General features: G+C 38.2%; 1 protein-coding gene across 16 annotated transcripts in view; it reads right to left on the bottom strand.

Moving 5' to 3' along the window:
• Positions 1 to 8,272, bottom strand: part of ADAM22 (ADAM metallopeptidase domain 22) — a 115,876-nt gene extending 107,604 nt beyond the window's left edge. For all 16 annotated transcript variants that reach the window (XM_033077795.2, XM_033078025.2, XM_033077626.2 and 13 more), the window contains exon 1: positions 8,196 to 8,272. In XM_033077795.2, the coding sequence (XP_032933686.1) occupies position 8,196 (1 nt within the window). In that variant the 5' untranslated portion in view covers positions 8,197 to 8,272. The remainder of the gene's footprint in view (positions 1 to 8,195) is intronic.
• Between the last annotated feature and the right edge of the window lie 9,657 nt (positions 8,273 to 17,929).

Below are 17,929 nucleotides of genomic sequence, written 5' to 3'. Positions count from 1 at the left end.
CATTTAGAAGACAAATTCATAGGTGCTGAAACATTATTTGATTCTTTCCCTAATTTGAGCCTTTTTACTTAAACACAGTAAATATAGCATTGATACATGACTGATCTGTACATACGAGGTATCTCTGTATATGTGTGTGTAAGATATATTTCTCCTACATGACCTGGTAATCTAAGCTATATCATCATGAAAGAAAAACATTATGCTAATAGAATGATAATATCTCTCCAGGATAATGAGCCTTTTTTTTTCCTACACAAACACACTCTCACAAATACACACTAATACATTCTCTATAATTATTTTTGTGTCAAAAAAATTCAGACCATGGAAAGGCAATTTATTTAGTGCTGATAACTCCATATGTTTTAATCACTCTACTCTAAACAAACAATATTGCTTCCAGTAAATGCAATTGCCCAAACACAGTAAAATACTCTTTATCACATCCATTGAGGGGAAAACAATGGAATGGCCTTTTCAGAAAAAAATTAATGGGCCAGGGAAGTATCTTACAAGGGGATGCACAGTGACACATTTGGAAATAACAGGTAAATTAAACAAATTACCTTTTGTTCTCTTTTTAAACAGAATGCCAATAAAGCACTCACTGGAATTTCACAGACTTCACTTAAACTTTTCATATCCCACTGAAGTCAGCAGCAAACCTGTGCTGATTTCAACAGTGTTTTCCAGTAGCTGGTACTAAATCAACAAATCTATTGACAATAATAGAGAAATAACAGGTAACAGAAATTTGTTAACCTAAAACTAAATAATAATATTAAAAATGTCATTGAGGAATCAAAAGCAATTTACCCTTTCAAGAGATGTTTTAAGCATAGTAGTGTACAAAACAAACTGAAGGAAGGTAATAAATTTACAAATAATTGACATCATTTATTGAAAATTCTTCTTGTCCAAATTAGCCAAGTATTGTTTGCATGGGATTACAAATTCAAAAGTAATAGTGATTATATAATAAGATTAAAGAACATCGCTCATATTTACCAAATAGTCAACTCTAGGGTTCAAAAAACAGAAGTTTAAAAAAAAATTAAGTCCTGGGCAAATTTTGGGAACAATGTAAAGAAAGATTTCAATTAGAAATGTGAAGGCTGTGCTACCTTTATACATGACACTGACAAAAGGCAGTAGTGAATGTACAATCCAGCAAGGATACTGATACACTGAGGAGGTCATCAAAAAGGCAAAGAAATTACTAAAGGCCTTAAAAGGTGCCATTTTATCAGAGATCCAGGAGCTCCAGCTTTTGAATATAACAAAAAGCACTACATGCTATACATACCAAGGTGGGAGGAAAACTCGATGCTACAGAGCTTTTTCAGACTGAAACTGTGGTTGAAATGTTTAGCAATTAGGGTAATTAGCAATCAAAACAACTTATATTTTGATAATTCCTTAATTCCACACTTCCTAAACACAAAAATGAAAAAACCAAACAAACAGAAAAACCAAACTAACAAACAAACAAATACAAAAGGCAGAAACCCTGAGTGACAACACCACAAACAGGTCTAACTGTGCAATCCCAGGCAACTTCCCCAATCCCAGGATGTTTAGTGAGACACTAGTAAAACCCTGAATTTTTGCCTCATCCTTCTCTGTCTTTCAATTAAACAGAATCAGTTGTCAGAAATCTCTGCAGAATCAACATTTTTCACTAAGCATAAAAAAAGTAAGTCATTCAAAGCCAGTTTGTACAAAATACGTGTTAGCAACAAACAGAATAATTGCCTCTCAGAGAACAAAATCAACATCTGGGATTAAGCAACAGTATCAGCAAGAAAGTGTTTCTCCAGTCTGCATAATTTTGCACTTATGGCCATATGCAGTGGGTTTGTAGCTTTTCCATCACAGAGTGGGATGGGGAATGACTTCAAAAGAGGTCTGAGAAAGAACAGTCCTGTTGGGTGAGCCAGGGTCCTGATCACAGAGCACATGATAAACATTGCTTAACAAATAATTCAAAGACAGTGCAGAACACGATTCAGAAGACCTGAATCCAGTCTATATCATGCTACCCATAACTCAATAACAAACATTACAATTAAAGTTTCAGAGCACTCTCATATGGTGAAAAGGCCATTATTTTAAGTAAGAACCAATTACTAAAACGTGATCATACCAAAGTAGATCTCCTCAGCCTGAACACAGCATGAGCAAGGAAAGTGAACAGAGCTTGAATTCATTTGATCCCAGTAAATTGCAGCCACTAGTAAGAAAAATTAGGACTCTCTGCAGCCAAAACATTCACTAAAGTAACTAATAAGGGATTGAGTTGGACCATAGGGAGGCGCAAAAGGGCTCAGAGGAAGAGCTGTTCCTCCTCAGTTTGATCTGACCATCACTTACCACACACAGCTACCCAAACAGTAACCAGGCATCACTTCAAAAGTGCCAGAGACCAGAAAGCACAGAGCATTGTTGGAGCAGGAGAGGCAGACTGGTTCTCTCCCTCCCCTCCTGTGGGTGATGAGTCTCATGGGGGTAGCACAGGAGAACCACTCACCAAAAACTACAGTAGTTACAAACAGTGCAACTGCATGTCTTAAACCACTTGGGGAAATTAATCCATTTGAATTCCACAGAGCCAAATGTTTACAATTTACAGTAAATTTAGGAATATGTTTTTCATTTGCAGCTTACATTACACATTGATATTAGTGCTGAAGACCATTTGCCAAGAGGAATTACAGGCAAAGTTTCAGCAGTTTGTCTCATGAAAAAGCTGGCACTTGTCTGTCAAGCTGTCTTTTATTTTCCTTCTCTTTCCAGTGTTTTTTGATGAAGTTTACAGTCTGATCCCGTAAGGTTTGCAAAACTCTAGTTAAAAGACATTCCTAACAAACATTCCCTACTAGGCATGAGGAATGTCTGCATCCTTCTCAGCAGCAGCTGCAAAAAACATTCGGTGGCAAAGCAAAACAATTCAGTTCCTGGGGTGCCAGTTACTTCCAGTATCACTAACCAGAAATAATTTAAATTGAGATTGACATATACAAGAAATCTATCAATAACAATAAGCTGAATAAGCTTTTTTGGTTTTGCCTACCTTTTAACAAACTGAGAGAAAGGGTGTTTATTTTCCACACAGAGAATAGAATTATTGAAGAGTTTTTTAAAATTGCCTCATATGTAATCTTTCAGCCTTCTGAAAGTAGTTGATCATGACAGCCATCAATTAATGCAGTGTGCTGGTCCTTCTTCAGGACATGGCCAGGTGCTCAGCTGGAACAGATGATGTGTGAGCTTCCTGAAGTGGCAGAGTTTCTGATCACACCTCACCCAGACTACTGCTTCTGTATAGATTAACTTCCAAAAAAATATGGACCAAAGGCATTAAATTTGTGTTGCAGGATGAGAAAGAAGTTGATGGTTTTGCTCCGTCCTAGAGACCGACTGTCACCAGGAAGGACAGCACAGTCCTGAAGCACTGAATGGAAGTTTGAAATCCTTATTCATGCTTGTGACCCTTCAGAGCAATTCCCCATCACCACAAACCTGAAGATACCAGGCTACCAAAGTGTTCACTCTCACAAAGAAAAAGGGCATGATCAGGGAGAGCTCTTCTTGTTCTAACATGAGAGGCCAGGGCACACACAGGTGGTCAGATGTTCCAAGAAGCTTTCTGAAGGCCAAGGAACTCCTCTGTGTCCCCACTGCTCCTCAGAAGTGACCACATTTCAAACTCACACTCAAGAAACACTCTCTGCTTGTCTCCATGATGGGAGACACCACAGCCTTTATACAAAGGATGAAGCTGCAGCATCACCTTTCTTGCCCATCATGACTCCCACAAGATGAACCTGGGGTGATCTCCCAATTCAGAGCCCATCCACCCTCCAGACAAGCACGGATACTGCAGTTTTCCCAACTGCCCATCCAGCAGCACGCTCCTTCCAAACCCAGCCCATGACCACAGCTTGCTTTGGGCCATCATGACATCAGGTCTCAGCTGCTTCACCCATGAACAAGCATGCCCTGGATCAGGCGCTCTAAGACAGATACAAGGGAGCAGAAGGGATTCAAAGAGGCTTTTGAAACTACATCCCATGTCTTGATAGCTCTGCTGTTTAATCACATGGTTACAACACAAGACAAGAATGTAAATGGTTGTGTGACTATATTTCAGAAGAAATATTCTGCATGAACAAAGAAGCAGCCATTTGCTGAGCTACAGATCCACCACAGCATTAAAAACTTTAAGGGGACAGAATTAAAACAAAGGAAATGAGGAAGCACACTTAATTTCTGTGTGACTCCTGCACAGGTCTGGGTCAGCAGTTGGAGCTGGACACCTGTATAGGGTGGGAAGGCTGGAGCAGCACCTGCCTGTGCTGCTGGCCAGCCCTGGATCTGCTGCTGCAGGAGGCAGCACTGATCAGGATGGCCAGAGAAAACAGCTCCATTAGATGCAGCCCTGAACGCATAAGGGTACCGAGGCAACCGACTCATAAACACACCGAAGCCACTAATGCATCCCTAACCTCTGCCTGAGGGATTAAGCCTTTTAAAAATGCAGCTGATTCGACCTGAAAGCTCCTTCCTAAATTCTACAGCCAGTTTAAAAGGCAAGAAAAGTTAAAAAACACTGTATCTTAGAAAAAAGCTCATTGTAAGAACTCTATGGTAACTCAGAGGGAAAAAGGAGGGAAAAAGAATGGTGATATATATAGAGAAAATACCACCATCACTAGGGAAAGGCAAAAAATGGAAATTACGCTGTAATTTTAACAACTTGTTATTACTTTTTATTATCATTACAGGTTATACTTGAGCATATTTTACATCTGCATTTAATGTGAACAAATACACATCCACAACTGGTTGAGACCCAAAATAAGCAAGAAGAAAGCACACATATTTCAGTGTTAAATTAAACTGCCACACTTTAAGGCCAGTTGGAATTATTTTCACTTCCTTCATCTCACTTGCATCAAGGACTTGCAGAATGCTCCTGTCCTGTGCCTCAGTTTTCCTGATGTGTGAAATGTCAGTGTAAGGTCTGCCTCTTTATTTTCCTGCCCAGTTCCTGTACCTTCACTGCTTGCTTCACTGCAGAAATCAGTGAGCCTTTGGTTGCAGGCCACTGTTCTGGGAGGTGGCAGAAGAAGGGAAAGTTTCTTCAGCTAACACCCCAAATCAATAGCAGCAAGTGAAGTGAAGAGGTAAAACGAAAAGTATCAGGCAAGGGGGGAAGAGAGAAAAGTAGGAAACCACAAACATTTCTTCCAGCCTTAACTGTGAGTGTACAGAAACTTAACAAGAAAACGGATAAAGAAAAATAAGAAATTTGTGCAGTACTTATGGTGGTGGCTGAGGGGACAACTATTCCTGATGAAAAAAGATAACAAAGAAATATTTGACTCTAGAGAACTGAATAAGAACAGAGATGGAAAATCCACAAACACAATAGAACCTAAAATAAAATAGGGTACACAACAGGAGTGTGTATAAACCGTAACAGGCAAATACAGCCAAGGGAACAGAGAATCTGACAGATAAAAATGTGGATTTGAAAAGAATAGAGAAAAAAACACCCACATGGAAAGCAGCAAAAGAAGAAAAAATATTTGCAGACAAACATCTGGAGTCAGGAGCATATTTTAATTTCTGATTTTTTTTAAGCTCCCTGCTTGCTACTCTTATCTTAATTTGGAACTTTTTTCCCTCCATAAATTGAGGAACCATATGGGAGAATGAACACTTCCACTGTGACTGACCACCACTGATATTGTAACTACAGATGATGCTCAGATATATTCAGGTACACTAAGCTTTAAACAACATGAAGACTGCAGGAAAGGAGACTGACATAGGCAAGGAGTGTCCCTCCTTTCTGATAATCCAGGTATTTTAAATTATTTCTCCCCCTGTGTCAATCATACCTCCTTTAACATTTCTCAAATGTGTTTTACACTTAAGAGCTAATTTTACCACAGGCACCTGTTTCAGTATGCTTTAGATATTAGCAGAGGTTCAGTTATGAATACGAAACTGATATTTTTTCCAGAAGATAACCAAAATCTTGAACCTTGCTGCTTACAAGAATTTAACTATATTTCAACTACAGAGTTACTATGGTCTAAATATATACAAAGAATATGATGTGGAGAGTGAGAACTGCAAAAAAATATATATTTACAACCTTCTGAATGAAAGATTTTTTTCACAGGAATGATAATTAAAAATAAATTTTAAATTTTGCTCTGGTATACCTGGCTCTCTTTTTATTTGATGATCTTCAAATTATATTTCAGAGGTAGTTTAAAAGTTGATTTAAATATCATGACAGAAGCCAAACATCTTGATTTCCTTACAGACTTCCTCTTTTCATTTTGCACCATTCATGATAGAACTTATTTCATATTATAAAAAGTGTAGGTCTTTAAGAAAAGTTAATATTAACTTGGATTCCAGCCCTCTTAGGAAAAATAAGAAAGCATTTTGACAGTCTTACCATAAACATACTTGTACAATATCATCCAAGACAACAAAGGAATGACATAAAAATGGCACTCAGCTCAAAACAAATAAAATGTTAAACACGTTTGTGCGTCTATGTGCATAAACAAAAAATTCTACCTACAAGTTTCCTTATACATACAAAATCAAATCCTTAACTTCTCTTTTCATAGGCCATTAGTAAATGTGCTTACTTTTAAGATGACCTGAAATTTATACTGTAAGGACAATGCTGATCTTTTAGAAACTAACTGTGACCACACCATTAACCTGCCAAACTAAAACAGATTTGCGCAGCCTACTCTCAGTGAGATATAAATATGTATACAAAATTTCTACTTCCAAGAAATATTTCAGTGTTGAGGATTTGGTGCTTTTCAGCAGGGATTTTCTCCTCTACAACTGTTTTAAAATATAGTTGGTATAAAGTCATATTTCTAAATCAGCCTCTTGCCCTCTCCTTCCAGCAGCACAGTGTCTCCACTGTCTGTAACCAGCAGGGACTCACATGTGCTTTTTAACTAATGTCAGTGCATGTAAAGAAATTGCCACTGTTTCTAGAATACTTGCAAGTGAAAAAAAGAACCTGAAATTTGAGTGGGTGTCATTGCAACCTGAACAACTCATCTTTACAGCAGAAAAACTTGCAGTAATTGCTCACAAACTCTTACACCAAACCACAAAACATTGTGTTCAATTACTAGGAGCTGAATTACTTAACAAAACACTTCTATTTACTCTATTATTTATTCCCTTTTCATTCAGGACAGAAAAGAAAAGCAACTCTTATGTTAAAACAGCTGTGCTAAGACTACTCCAAAAACTCATTACTGAAAGCCACACACCAGATTTCACTGTAAATTTACTATTATTCAATCTTTCCTCATGGACTGCAGTTCACAGCGCTACTGCCTTATAATGCTTCTCTGTTCCAAAAGGCTGTAAACACATCTGGAGAAACTTCATTCCCAAGGACTCTTTGTTTTTTGAGGAATTAGCTGTTGCGCAATTGTTGTACCTTCAGTACTTTATGCTTGGTTATTAAATTGGTCAGAGCTACCAGTTTTTGGGAAATCCATCTTTTTATATCCAGGGACACTCCGAGTGAAGTTTGTAATTTGCATTTTAAGGTGAACTGGCAGAAGCAAGGTCATACCTGGAGCGCTGTATCCAGTTTTGGGCTTATCAGTACAAGTACCTGGAGCTCCTGGAATGGCTCCAGCAGAGGAGAACAAAAATGATTAAGGGACAGGAGCATCTTTCTTACGAGGGAAGGCTGGGGAAACTGAGTCTGTTCAGCCTTGGGAAGAGACAACTGAGACTCACTGGAGATATTCAAGGGCCATCTGGACACAATCCTGTGCCATGTGCTCTGGGATGGCCTTGCTTGAGCAGGGAGGTTGGACCAGGTGACCCCTGTGGTCTCTTTTAATCTGAACCTTTCTGTGATTCTGTGAGGTGAAATTAAACTACTAAAATTTTACTTCTACCAGAATAGCTACCAAGTAGTAACAATAAGAATACCAAAGCCTACAATGCTGCTGAAGAAAGTAACAGAAGAACCTAAAATATACCACTACAAATTAACTCAGTATCTAAAATAGTGTTTTTGCTATAATACAGCCTCTAAAAACTCCATTGGAAAATTCTATTTCACAGGCACCAGGTCTTGGACAAATGTAGTGTAAGATACAGTCATTACTTACTGGTTTAGTGTCACATCTAAGATGAAGGATGATCCAAAAGCATCAACCTGGAAGCTGGCTCGAGCAATGTGGGTAGACTGCAATATGGAAAAGACTGGAATTATTATCAAGTCATGGTAAAACCTTTTGTATTAGTTTGAGAATGCAGAAACAAAAATATACAATAAGTAAAAATATGTCATTTACCAAATAAAATTGCATTGAAACAGACAAAGCAGTCTATGATCATTAATAAAAGATCAATTTTCCAAATCCATGAGACTTATTCAAGAATTTCCAACAACACGATCTACGATGCAGAGTAGCCCCCATCATAACACATCTACATCGTAGGAACTGGCTCTTCAAACTCCATCCTGGGCAAAGCCAAGCAAAGGGAAGTGAGACCTCCCCTGGCTCACATATTCCTTACCCTGTCCAGAGGGAGTAGCTGAGACATTACTGGCTTGGTCAGACAACTGTACTCTCACAAATCTCACCAACACTGCCTGAAAGACACTGTTCATTCACACAGACTCTCATAGAACAAGGGGACAGAAATGGGATACAGTCTAATTAGCTGCATTTTCTGTAAAGTTCTGACTCACAACCATCTAAAAGGTTCCCAAAACTCCAAACCCTTCAGCAGCTACTATAACCAAAGAAAAATGGGTGGTACAGAGACAGCTTGCTTTCTTACTTCCTTTCTTTTCTTCCTTTTTTTCTTTCCTTCTTTACCATATACTCTCCCCAAACCAGTTCCTTTAATTCAGTCCTATAGCAAGCAAACATGGGAGCACTTCATAACTCCCAACTGCCAGAAAGAGTTTTATTTTAGCAATAGTGGAAGAAAATTCTCAATTATCCAATAGAAATGTAACGCTTGTTTCAAGACCTGAAAACACCCAAGAAACAGAATTGCCATGTTATTTAACTAATTAATTAAAAGAGCTACTTGGAGACATTTTGGAACAGTATCAACTTTGTTCCTATTTTGTTTCCATTGAAATGTGCACATTAAGATTTGAAGCATGTAGACAGAGGACCTAAGAGGAAACGCTGAAGAGCCACTTACTCTAAACTCTAAACTCCACTTCCCCAAATAAATATAATACAGCATAGTGCAACTGTAACAAATGATTTATTGAAAGCTCTGGGAAACACAGAACAGGATGGGATAATGCGAATCATCAAATTCACTCTTTCTAAAACTACTGGCAGGCTTTCAACAGGCATTAAATCCAGAAGAGCTGAGTATACCAGCTTCCTTGGAAAAGAACTGCAGCACTAAAAAGGAAAGTTGAGGGAATTATGACTTTTTTTGTTTATTGCACCATTTAGTTACCCTACAGTGAAATTTTCTTGATATGTCTACATATATAAGCACAAGTATTAATAAATAAAAAATATAACAGCCATTAATACAGACCCACAAAAAAAATGAATTCTTTTAAAAATCCAGAAGTCAGGACAGTTTCTCTTACCAGAGGATGCACAGGCTGGGGGCCCTCTATAAAAATGCCTGGTTGTGTCACTTTCGCAGAGATGCACACAAAATTGCATTACAAGAAACTACACATTTACATTATTCTTCAGAAGGATGTAGTAAAGCTGGAAAGCTCCTTAGAAGGCACCTCAGTAGCTATAACTCCGTGTCAGATATTCTTCTGTCTATCCACACTACATCTAACCTGCTTTGCAACACAGGCCACCAGGTCTTTACTAAGTGGTTCTCATGATTTCTGGATAATTTATCATCTTTTTTGAACAAATGTATCTTTTTTGACCAAATGAATATATATATTACACATCATTTACTTTATTTGGGTAAGTAATAGGTAGTTAATTACTGTCAGTATCAAAACTCTACTTTCTATCAAAAAAAGCATAAAAAATTAAAAGTAAATAAACAAACAAAAAAAATTACACATCCAGCTGGCATCTGATGACAGACACCCACAAAACGTACAGACACCCACAGCAGATATGGCACCCACATGCAGGACCATCATTTAGCTGTTTCTGGCTTGCAGCAGCTAGTGCAACCACAAATTCAGCAAAAACAACCATTCAACAAATTATCACATTACCACTGTTGTTTCTTTTCCACCTCTCGGGCAGCAGAGTCTGCTTTGAATGATTTTCAAATTTCATCTTCTCTTGCTAGATGTGAATTTTCAGGCTGCTGTTCACAAACAGGATGTGACAGGCCACGTAACAAGTAAGGTACAAGGGACCAATGGCAGTTCTGCCTTCCCTTGTTCCACTGCAGCCCATTTGCCAACCTTAGGTAACCTTCACTCATCCACCTGCACTGCAACAACTGCTTCCTGATCAAAGGAGTAAAGACAGCCCAGGTTTTTGATTCTCACCCTTACATTATTAGATGCAAAGAACATTCTACAGCATTTTATTATTCTTGCTTGTTAACAACATAGCTACATATGCCATCATTTAGATCTCTATACAGAGTATAACCAAGTCTTCTATATGACCATATGCTGGTACCAGAAGAGAATTAGTGAGTAACAAAGAATATAAAAAGCCTAAGTTGAATTTCTAAATGCATATACATTAAATGCAACATTTGTCATTAAAATATATCCACTTCATAGACCATCAGAGCCAAAATGACTGTACTGTTTCAGTTTGGTTTGGCTTTTGACTTCTAGGTATATTGCACCATATCGATTTGGTCTGGGAGATTTCCTCTCTTGAACACATCTCTAAGATAAACAACTACAAGCTAATGTATTTCTAAGGTGACCCTGGACCACAGTTATTCCCTGACAGAAACTGTTAACGTGGATATAAGGGAGAAAATATGTTTGAATAAATTAATATGAAAAACATTACACAGATGTAACTACTCCCCAAGACACATGACGCAAACCCAGAAACTTACCATGAAGTTTAAGCTCAAGTGCAATATCTCAAGGGTATTTCAAACCTACCAAGATACCATGATGTTCTGGATAGCCTGACAAACTCATCCCTTTCCAGAAATTGCATGTGTTCCTGATACACGTTTGTGTCACACCGCACACTGTGGGCTGCTGCCGAAAACGAACAGCTCTGCCCATCCTGGCCACGCGTTCCCACCTACTCTCCCTCGTCAGCTCATGTGGCTAGCCAGAAAGTCAGATCAGCAGCAGAAAATTAATCACCACTTACAGTGGGCCTGGTTTTTGTCAGACAAATAAACTGATCTAAATAAACCACAAGGCAGATGCAATAGACAGAAGTCAGAGGGGACACCCAAGAGAGAATGAAGAAGACAGATGCCCCCTTTCAGCTAAAAATCTCATCCACAACAATAAGAATTCCAGACAATGCATTTTTTTAGGTACCAGTTCTTCTAAACGTCTGGTTAAGAACCACAAAATAAAGAAATGGATTTTTTAAAGTCTTGACTCTACATTGTCTTTAAGTACATCTACCTGCCTGCTCAGTGAATAGGTAAAACGACCAGTTGCAAAGGAGTTCATAGACCTATGTCAATAAAAGAACCCAAAGAGAGGAAATAAGTACTTTCCATTGATATCTCCTCAGCCAAGCAGCAGTAACAAGAAAGACACCTGCAAAGGCTTCTCTAAAGCACTGAAGCAAGACAATCAAATATGTCATTCAGCTCTCAAACCCAGGAACTCTCTTGGAAAATGTGGGGCTTTTGCAACAGCCATCAGCTTGACACATCAGTGGCTGACAACTGAGTCATAAAAGGGGAGTTCCTGGAGACCAGAAGAAGCACTCAATGCAGAACATGAACAAGAGCCAGGAAAGGAGAATTGAATAACTTAATGGAAGACAGCAATGCAACGCCTCTAACACAATGAAACGGAAGAAGGAAAATACCAATAGCAGCTCCGAAATTAGCTGCAGTACTTCAGGTGCAATTTCCAGTGGTGCAAAAATTGCACTGACCTGCAAGGTCCACTGCAGAAAATGCTAAGCATACCATGTACCCAATGCAACTATGCAGAGCTAACTTCTGCTAAAGATTGTGAAATTTATGTATGTCAGTGAATGTCTGAAAGGAATCAAGAGTAAATGGAGGGGAAAAGATTATTTCAAACCACTAAGCACAGAGATGTTTTATCTAAAGTAAAGATTATAAGCTTGAATTCTACAAAAACAAAAGTATAGGTATGCAAACCTTCCTGCCAAACCAAGAGCAATGTGATTCCAATTATTTAAAATCACCTGCTCCATGCCTCAGGGATCACTTCAGTAATAGAGGAGATGGACAATCAGTACCAAATATGACTATTTGTTACTACAGAGAAACACAACAGAATAATGATGTCCCTTTGGTACTCCTGCTGGGGATCAGCTTTCTCCAGAAAGTGGCCCCAAAAAATGAGCACCTGCAAAGGGAACAAATGTAAATCAACTACAACCAATGCACACCACCGCAGATCAACACCAGTGCACTGCTCTGCAGGTAACATTCAATGTACTTCAATAATTTTCATTTCAAATGGGGCAAGTATCTTAACCACCAGTGAAACATTTACAAGCTATGCACCTTATCAAATAATCAAGCTAACAAGAATTTTAAATTGAAAAATTTAGACATTTTTCTCACATTGTGTATAATTAGCTGAGTATTGAAAGCAGCACAGTAACATGATGACTAAGATTTTTCCTCAAAAAATAAGGAAAAATAATTAAAAATATGTTGTGATGCAATGTGCAATTCCTCATAATATGTTTCTTCCTTGAGAAGTATTCTTAATAAAGAACTTAGATACTTTTTAATAAGTTTTGCTGGAAGAGATAACAAAAGATTTCTGTCAAAAAAGAACCAAGTCTCATTTAAAAATCAAGTAGAAAATCCTATTTATATGTTTGTCCTTTGATGTAAAAAATTTTCTATTTACTACTATATATATCATTGTAGTTTCTAATTAAAGATTCTGATCAAATTTGTAGACTTGAAAGAAAAGCATCAAGAGAATCAAGAGATAAAATAATACAGGATGTTACAGGAAGAAAAATCTTTAAAAGTGTGCTTCAGAGCTTGTAAGAACAATGAGATTTTATAGCAGACATTTGGTGAGTCGGTCACCTTTACAAAATAATAGATTCCTTAGATATAAATTTAATTCTCCCCACTCCCATTTCACAGAACAGAAACCTCAGCTCGCTGACAGTCCCTTAAGTGTGTATGAAATAACATAGGTTTTCTTAAATCCAGTAAGGACACAGATAAGCCAATGGGAAATCAAAATAAATATATTCATGAAATTAAATGAAGAATACACTAAAAATTTCATGTGGATTTACCTACATTTGTTGTTTTGAAAATAATCATTACAAATAAATTTACGCTATAGTGGAGAAATGCAGTGCCAATAATCACTCTATAAAAGACCACATAAAATGTACACACTCTAAAAAGACAATCTGCAGTCTCAGCTTTGTTGTAATAAATCCAGAGTTATGCAGTATATTGTTGTTTTATGTAAAATAAGAAATCTGTTCCAAAAATTACTTTTTCACTTGCACTGGGAAGAAAAATATTAAAACTTTGCTAAGAGACAAAATTCAGAAATAAACCTAGCTCTAATATTAAAAATATGTGTCCTAGGTGAAAGAATCTTCTTTCAAAAATACATAATAAAATATAACTGCAACATTATTTCCTCAGGCCTTTTCTACTGCCATTTGAAAATATATAATTTTAATCAAAAGTTCAGTATCACTGAACTGGATCCACATATCATAGCATATTAAACAACTGCAAAATCTCTTTTTTTTACTTCCCCTAACATTCTCATGATATTTATAGACACTCATTTACTGTATCAGTCATCATTATTTGACTTTCTTCATGCAAGCTCTCTCTCTTTATCCAATGGATAAATCTAAATCTCTTTGGGGCATATGGCAGGGCGGGGTTTATTTAATGAAAAAACTGCAGAACAGGATCATGGTTTGATGAAAATGCTTTCACAACTACCTCTTTGGGACACATTTAGTAAATCCATTATTTATTCCGAGGAAAAGCTAGAAATAAGAAAATATTTTAATAGACGAATGTTCATTTTTTAGTCCTGGATCACACATTTGTTCTCCATGCCAAGGGAGGGTGAGCAGAGGGAGAGCTAAGCACCATCAGCTAGAGTGTAGTGCCAAGGTCCAGTTCCTTGTGGTCGTAAACATGACCTAAAATAGCTTTTCTCCATATAAACATCATAGTGTCAATGAACTCAAACTCAGAAGCAAGAACCGCTTGTACCTCTCAAATGCCAGTAATTAGTCTTCCCAGTAGGGAAAAAAAAATCAAAAAACTCACAAACAAATGCCCCTATTTTATTTATTTCTGTGTTTGAACACAGAGACTGCTTGAATTTACTCAATATATCAATATATATGGGGGAAGAGCACAAGGGAAAAAAGTGCTGAGCACAAACTGATGAAAAATGTCACACAGATGTCACTGTTTCAAGCTTGGATCCTTCTGAGGACCCCTAGAAGTTTCCCTTCCTGTTCTTCTTCCTCATCTCCACTTCATCTTTTTCAAAAATTCACCCAAGGTTAACTGTTAAGTGGAAAAATAAAGACAGGAAAACTATTGGGCTGTCACTTCTAGCAAATTTAGCACAAGCTACCATTTGATATCACATATCTAACAGGACAAGTTTGAGTAACAGAGTGTGCAAGATGCTGTTTCCCAAGAGGTAACACTTGTTTCCAGCACCAGTAAAGCCCTGTGGCACCAGATCTCACACTGGTTGTGCTTTTAAGTGCAGAGGATGATGTTAATTTGGTTCTGAAATTTTGTTTATAAGTTTTGATTTCCTGTGAGACTAATTACTGCAAGTCTTCAAATCACTGTGAAAGGAAGAACTGCAAGAACTTTTGGGAAGTCTTTTCCACTGCACCCATCCCCCTTTTTGTGAAAGGGAAGCAGCAAGGATTCGTGTATAAAAGGTTACATACAACTGTAGTGCCAGAGGTCTTAAATGGGGCAAAACCAGAAAACTAGTGAGGGTTTGATCTCATGTTTTTAAAACATGCTCAAAAACATTCTTCATCAAATACTAATGGCTAAGGAAATTATAATCAAATAGTTGTTAAAAATGTGATTAATCAAGTATAGGTTACATATAGAAAACAAAGAAAAGTCATGAATGAAAATTTGAAAATTCAGAATCTTTTCCTACGATAATTCATACAAAACTATGATGATCATTGAAGATCACACTTCTAAAACTAAGACAGGGAGCAGACCAAACAAAGACTCACCCTGTGACCCAGAAACACCAGTTTCCCTTGCTCCCCACAGTGACTGTAGTTTTCAGAAAGCCAGATCTAACAGGAAAAGCAATGTACTGCCATGCCTAGGAGTCAGAAAAAATACTCCAGCAGCAGTAGTGTTACAGACTTCCATCTGTACCACTCAGCAGCCCAGGACCTGGTTGCAATCAGAGGGGAAAACTACTTTGTGAGAAACATGAGAGTAGAGGGAAAGGACTCCAGCAAGGACAATCCATCCTCAGTAAATACCCCTCTCCCTGCAGTTTGGAGTGGGCACAGCCCAAGGAGATGCTGCTCGTGCACAGCTGCAGTGTGAGAGGCAAACAACCAACACAGCGCCCATCTGCAGGGGACAGAGCACACAGCACGGGCAGCTCTAGAGCATGAACCCATCTGCAGCTCTGTGTCATCCCTCTGGAGAAAGGACTATTGTCCAAGAACACCATTTAGGCAAGAAGGAAAACTCAATGGATCCAGCAGTGGGCAGGAGTGAAGGCATTTCCTTTGCTGAAGCAGATGGTGCCTTGAGGTCATTTTTAGCTTCATGTTTTCCAAGCTCTGAAAGGAATCAATAACATTTAAAGGCCCCCTTTTCAGCATCTCTTGTAGTCTTCAGAAATGAAGGAACAGAGTTCCACTGTGAGAGAAAACTACAAAAACCTCCATTAAGCTGCCTTTACATTACAAATAAAGCATTCAAATCTAGTAAAAAGAGTCCACTCTAACTTTGCTCCTGTATACCAGTATCAGTGACCAAACCTTTTTTCAGCAACACAGTGACATATTTCAAACACTTTCTAGCTGGTCTTACATTTAGTTTACACACAGATGAAAGCTTACAACCAAAAGATTAGCTCTGCCCACTGGAAGTAACAAGCCCTCTTGATACCTACAGCCTACCAACATGGTTAACTTCTCCCAGGAATGGACCCTGGGCACCAACAGAAAATTTACCAACATCCTGTTAGCATTAGAGGCTAAACAAGCTACCAAAAGCTTGACAAAGCTTGACAAAACTTGCAGACTCTTAGGCATGCCAATATATTGCTCAAGCAATTCCACAGATAATACTTTTTACATATGACTCACCCTCTACATCCAAGTATCAAAGTCCTACTACAAGTTGAAAAGTGCAAGAAAAGCAAATTTCAAAACTCCTTTTACCCTTGATACAGCCTAGGAGATCAAAATGAATCAACATTTTCACTGTATATATTTTCTGAAACAACTGATGGATGGATTTTTTTCATTCCCACTGAATTTCAGGAGTCGAAATACTCTAAGGAGACATCTCTGGAACACAGTGTATTCCTACATACTGCTATTCTTCTGGGCAATTTTTGAGCTGTAAGTCAGGGTTCCAGCATCCACATTCCATCCACATCACACTTTCATTAGAAGGCATTTACCCACACAAATTTTTCTAAACTTTGTATTAATATCACATTCTGGAGTACGCTTTTTCTAAAACATGGTCTTTTGCTACAGTTTTCTGGTCTGGTAACACTCATTATGCTTAAAAACATGGAAGAAAGAGAGACTTCAGAGTGAGTTTAGCATAGGTAAACAAACCTGAGCTGATCAAATTACCAGATGAATCACCAGATTTCATTGTCTGGGGCACAGCAACAATGTCATGCTTTTAACTTACTTTACTGCATCCGATTTTCAAGCTGGACTCCCAGTGACTCAATGGTTAAAGCAGCTCTATGCCATTTTCCATTTTCTGTGATTTCTTCATAATTCTTTAATTTCAGGTGACCCTGACATTCCACTTGGACTTACCCAACCAGCCAAGCCCCATCATGGCAATGCATGCCACAGCCTGGCAGAACACATCCTGGCCATGTGTACACACACTTCAGTCATCTTTCTGTTCAGTGCTTAACAACAAAATTTCTGGGAAAAAAACATAAAGCCTTCCTTCACACAGTCCTCCCTCTAAAATACTAAAAGCTTCCACAGATGTAATCTTCCGTGTGCAAAGGTCTCATCTGCACTGGACATGCTTCCATCTGAGGACGATGCTGTTCCACATCCATGCTTGGCTGTGGATCAGCACAGCTGCTGCTGCACAGTTCACCCCTGCAGCAATGATTTCTCCTCTGCAGATTAATGCAACTATTGCAGTGGTTTCAGAGGAGCACTATCAGGGAGCATCTGCAGCTATGAAGAGCTAAATTTCACGCGACAGATCTCTGCAATCCTGTATGTGCTCCAAAAGACATCTCCACACAGCACTGTATCCAGACACTGTCTAGGAGATCACTGGCAAGCCAAAGGAAAGAAGGTAACTAGAGGGGTATTGCAGGCTTTCTTGTCTGAAAGTTTTCCACAGACAATCACAGCAAATTTGGCATTGTTCAAAATAAATTATACAAGTCAAAACTAGAGAAAGGGAAGACAGGATGGAAGTTACAGTAATTTTTGCAGACAAATACAGCAGTTTTGGTTAACATGTAAGAAATAAATAATTACACTATTTCTAG

This window comes from Catharus ustulatus, chromosome 1, assembly GCF_009819885.2.
Source record: "Catharus ustulatus isolate bCatUst1 chromosome 1, bCatUst1.pri.v2, whole genome shotgun sequence".
Taxonomy (NCBI): domain Eukaryota; kingdom Metazoa; phylum Chordata; class Aves; order Passeriformes; family Turdidae; genus Catharus; species Catharus ustulatus.
This window is presented reverse-complemented; position numbering and strand designations above follow the sequence as displayed.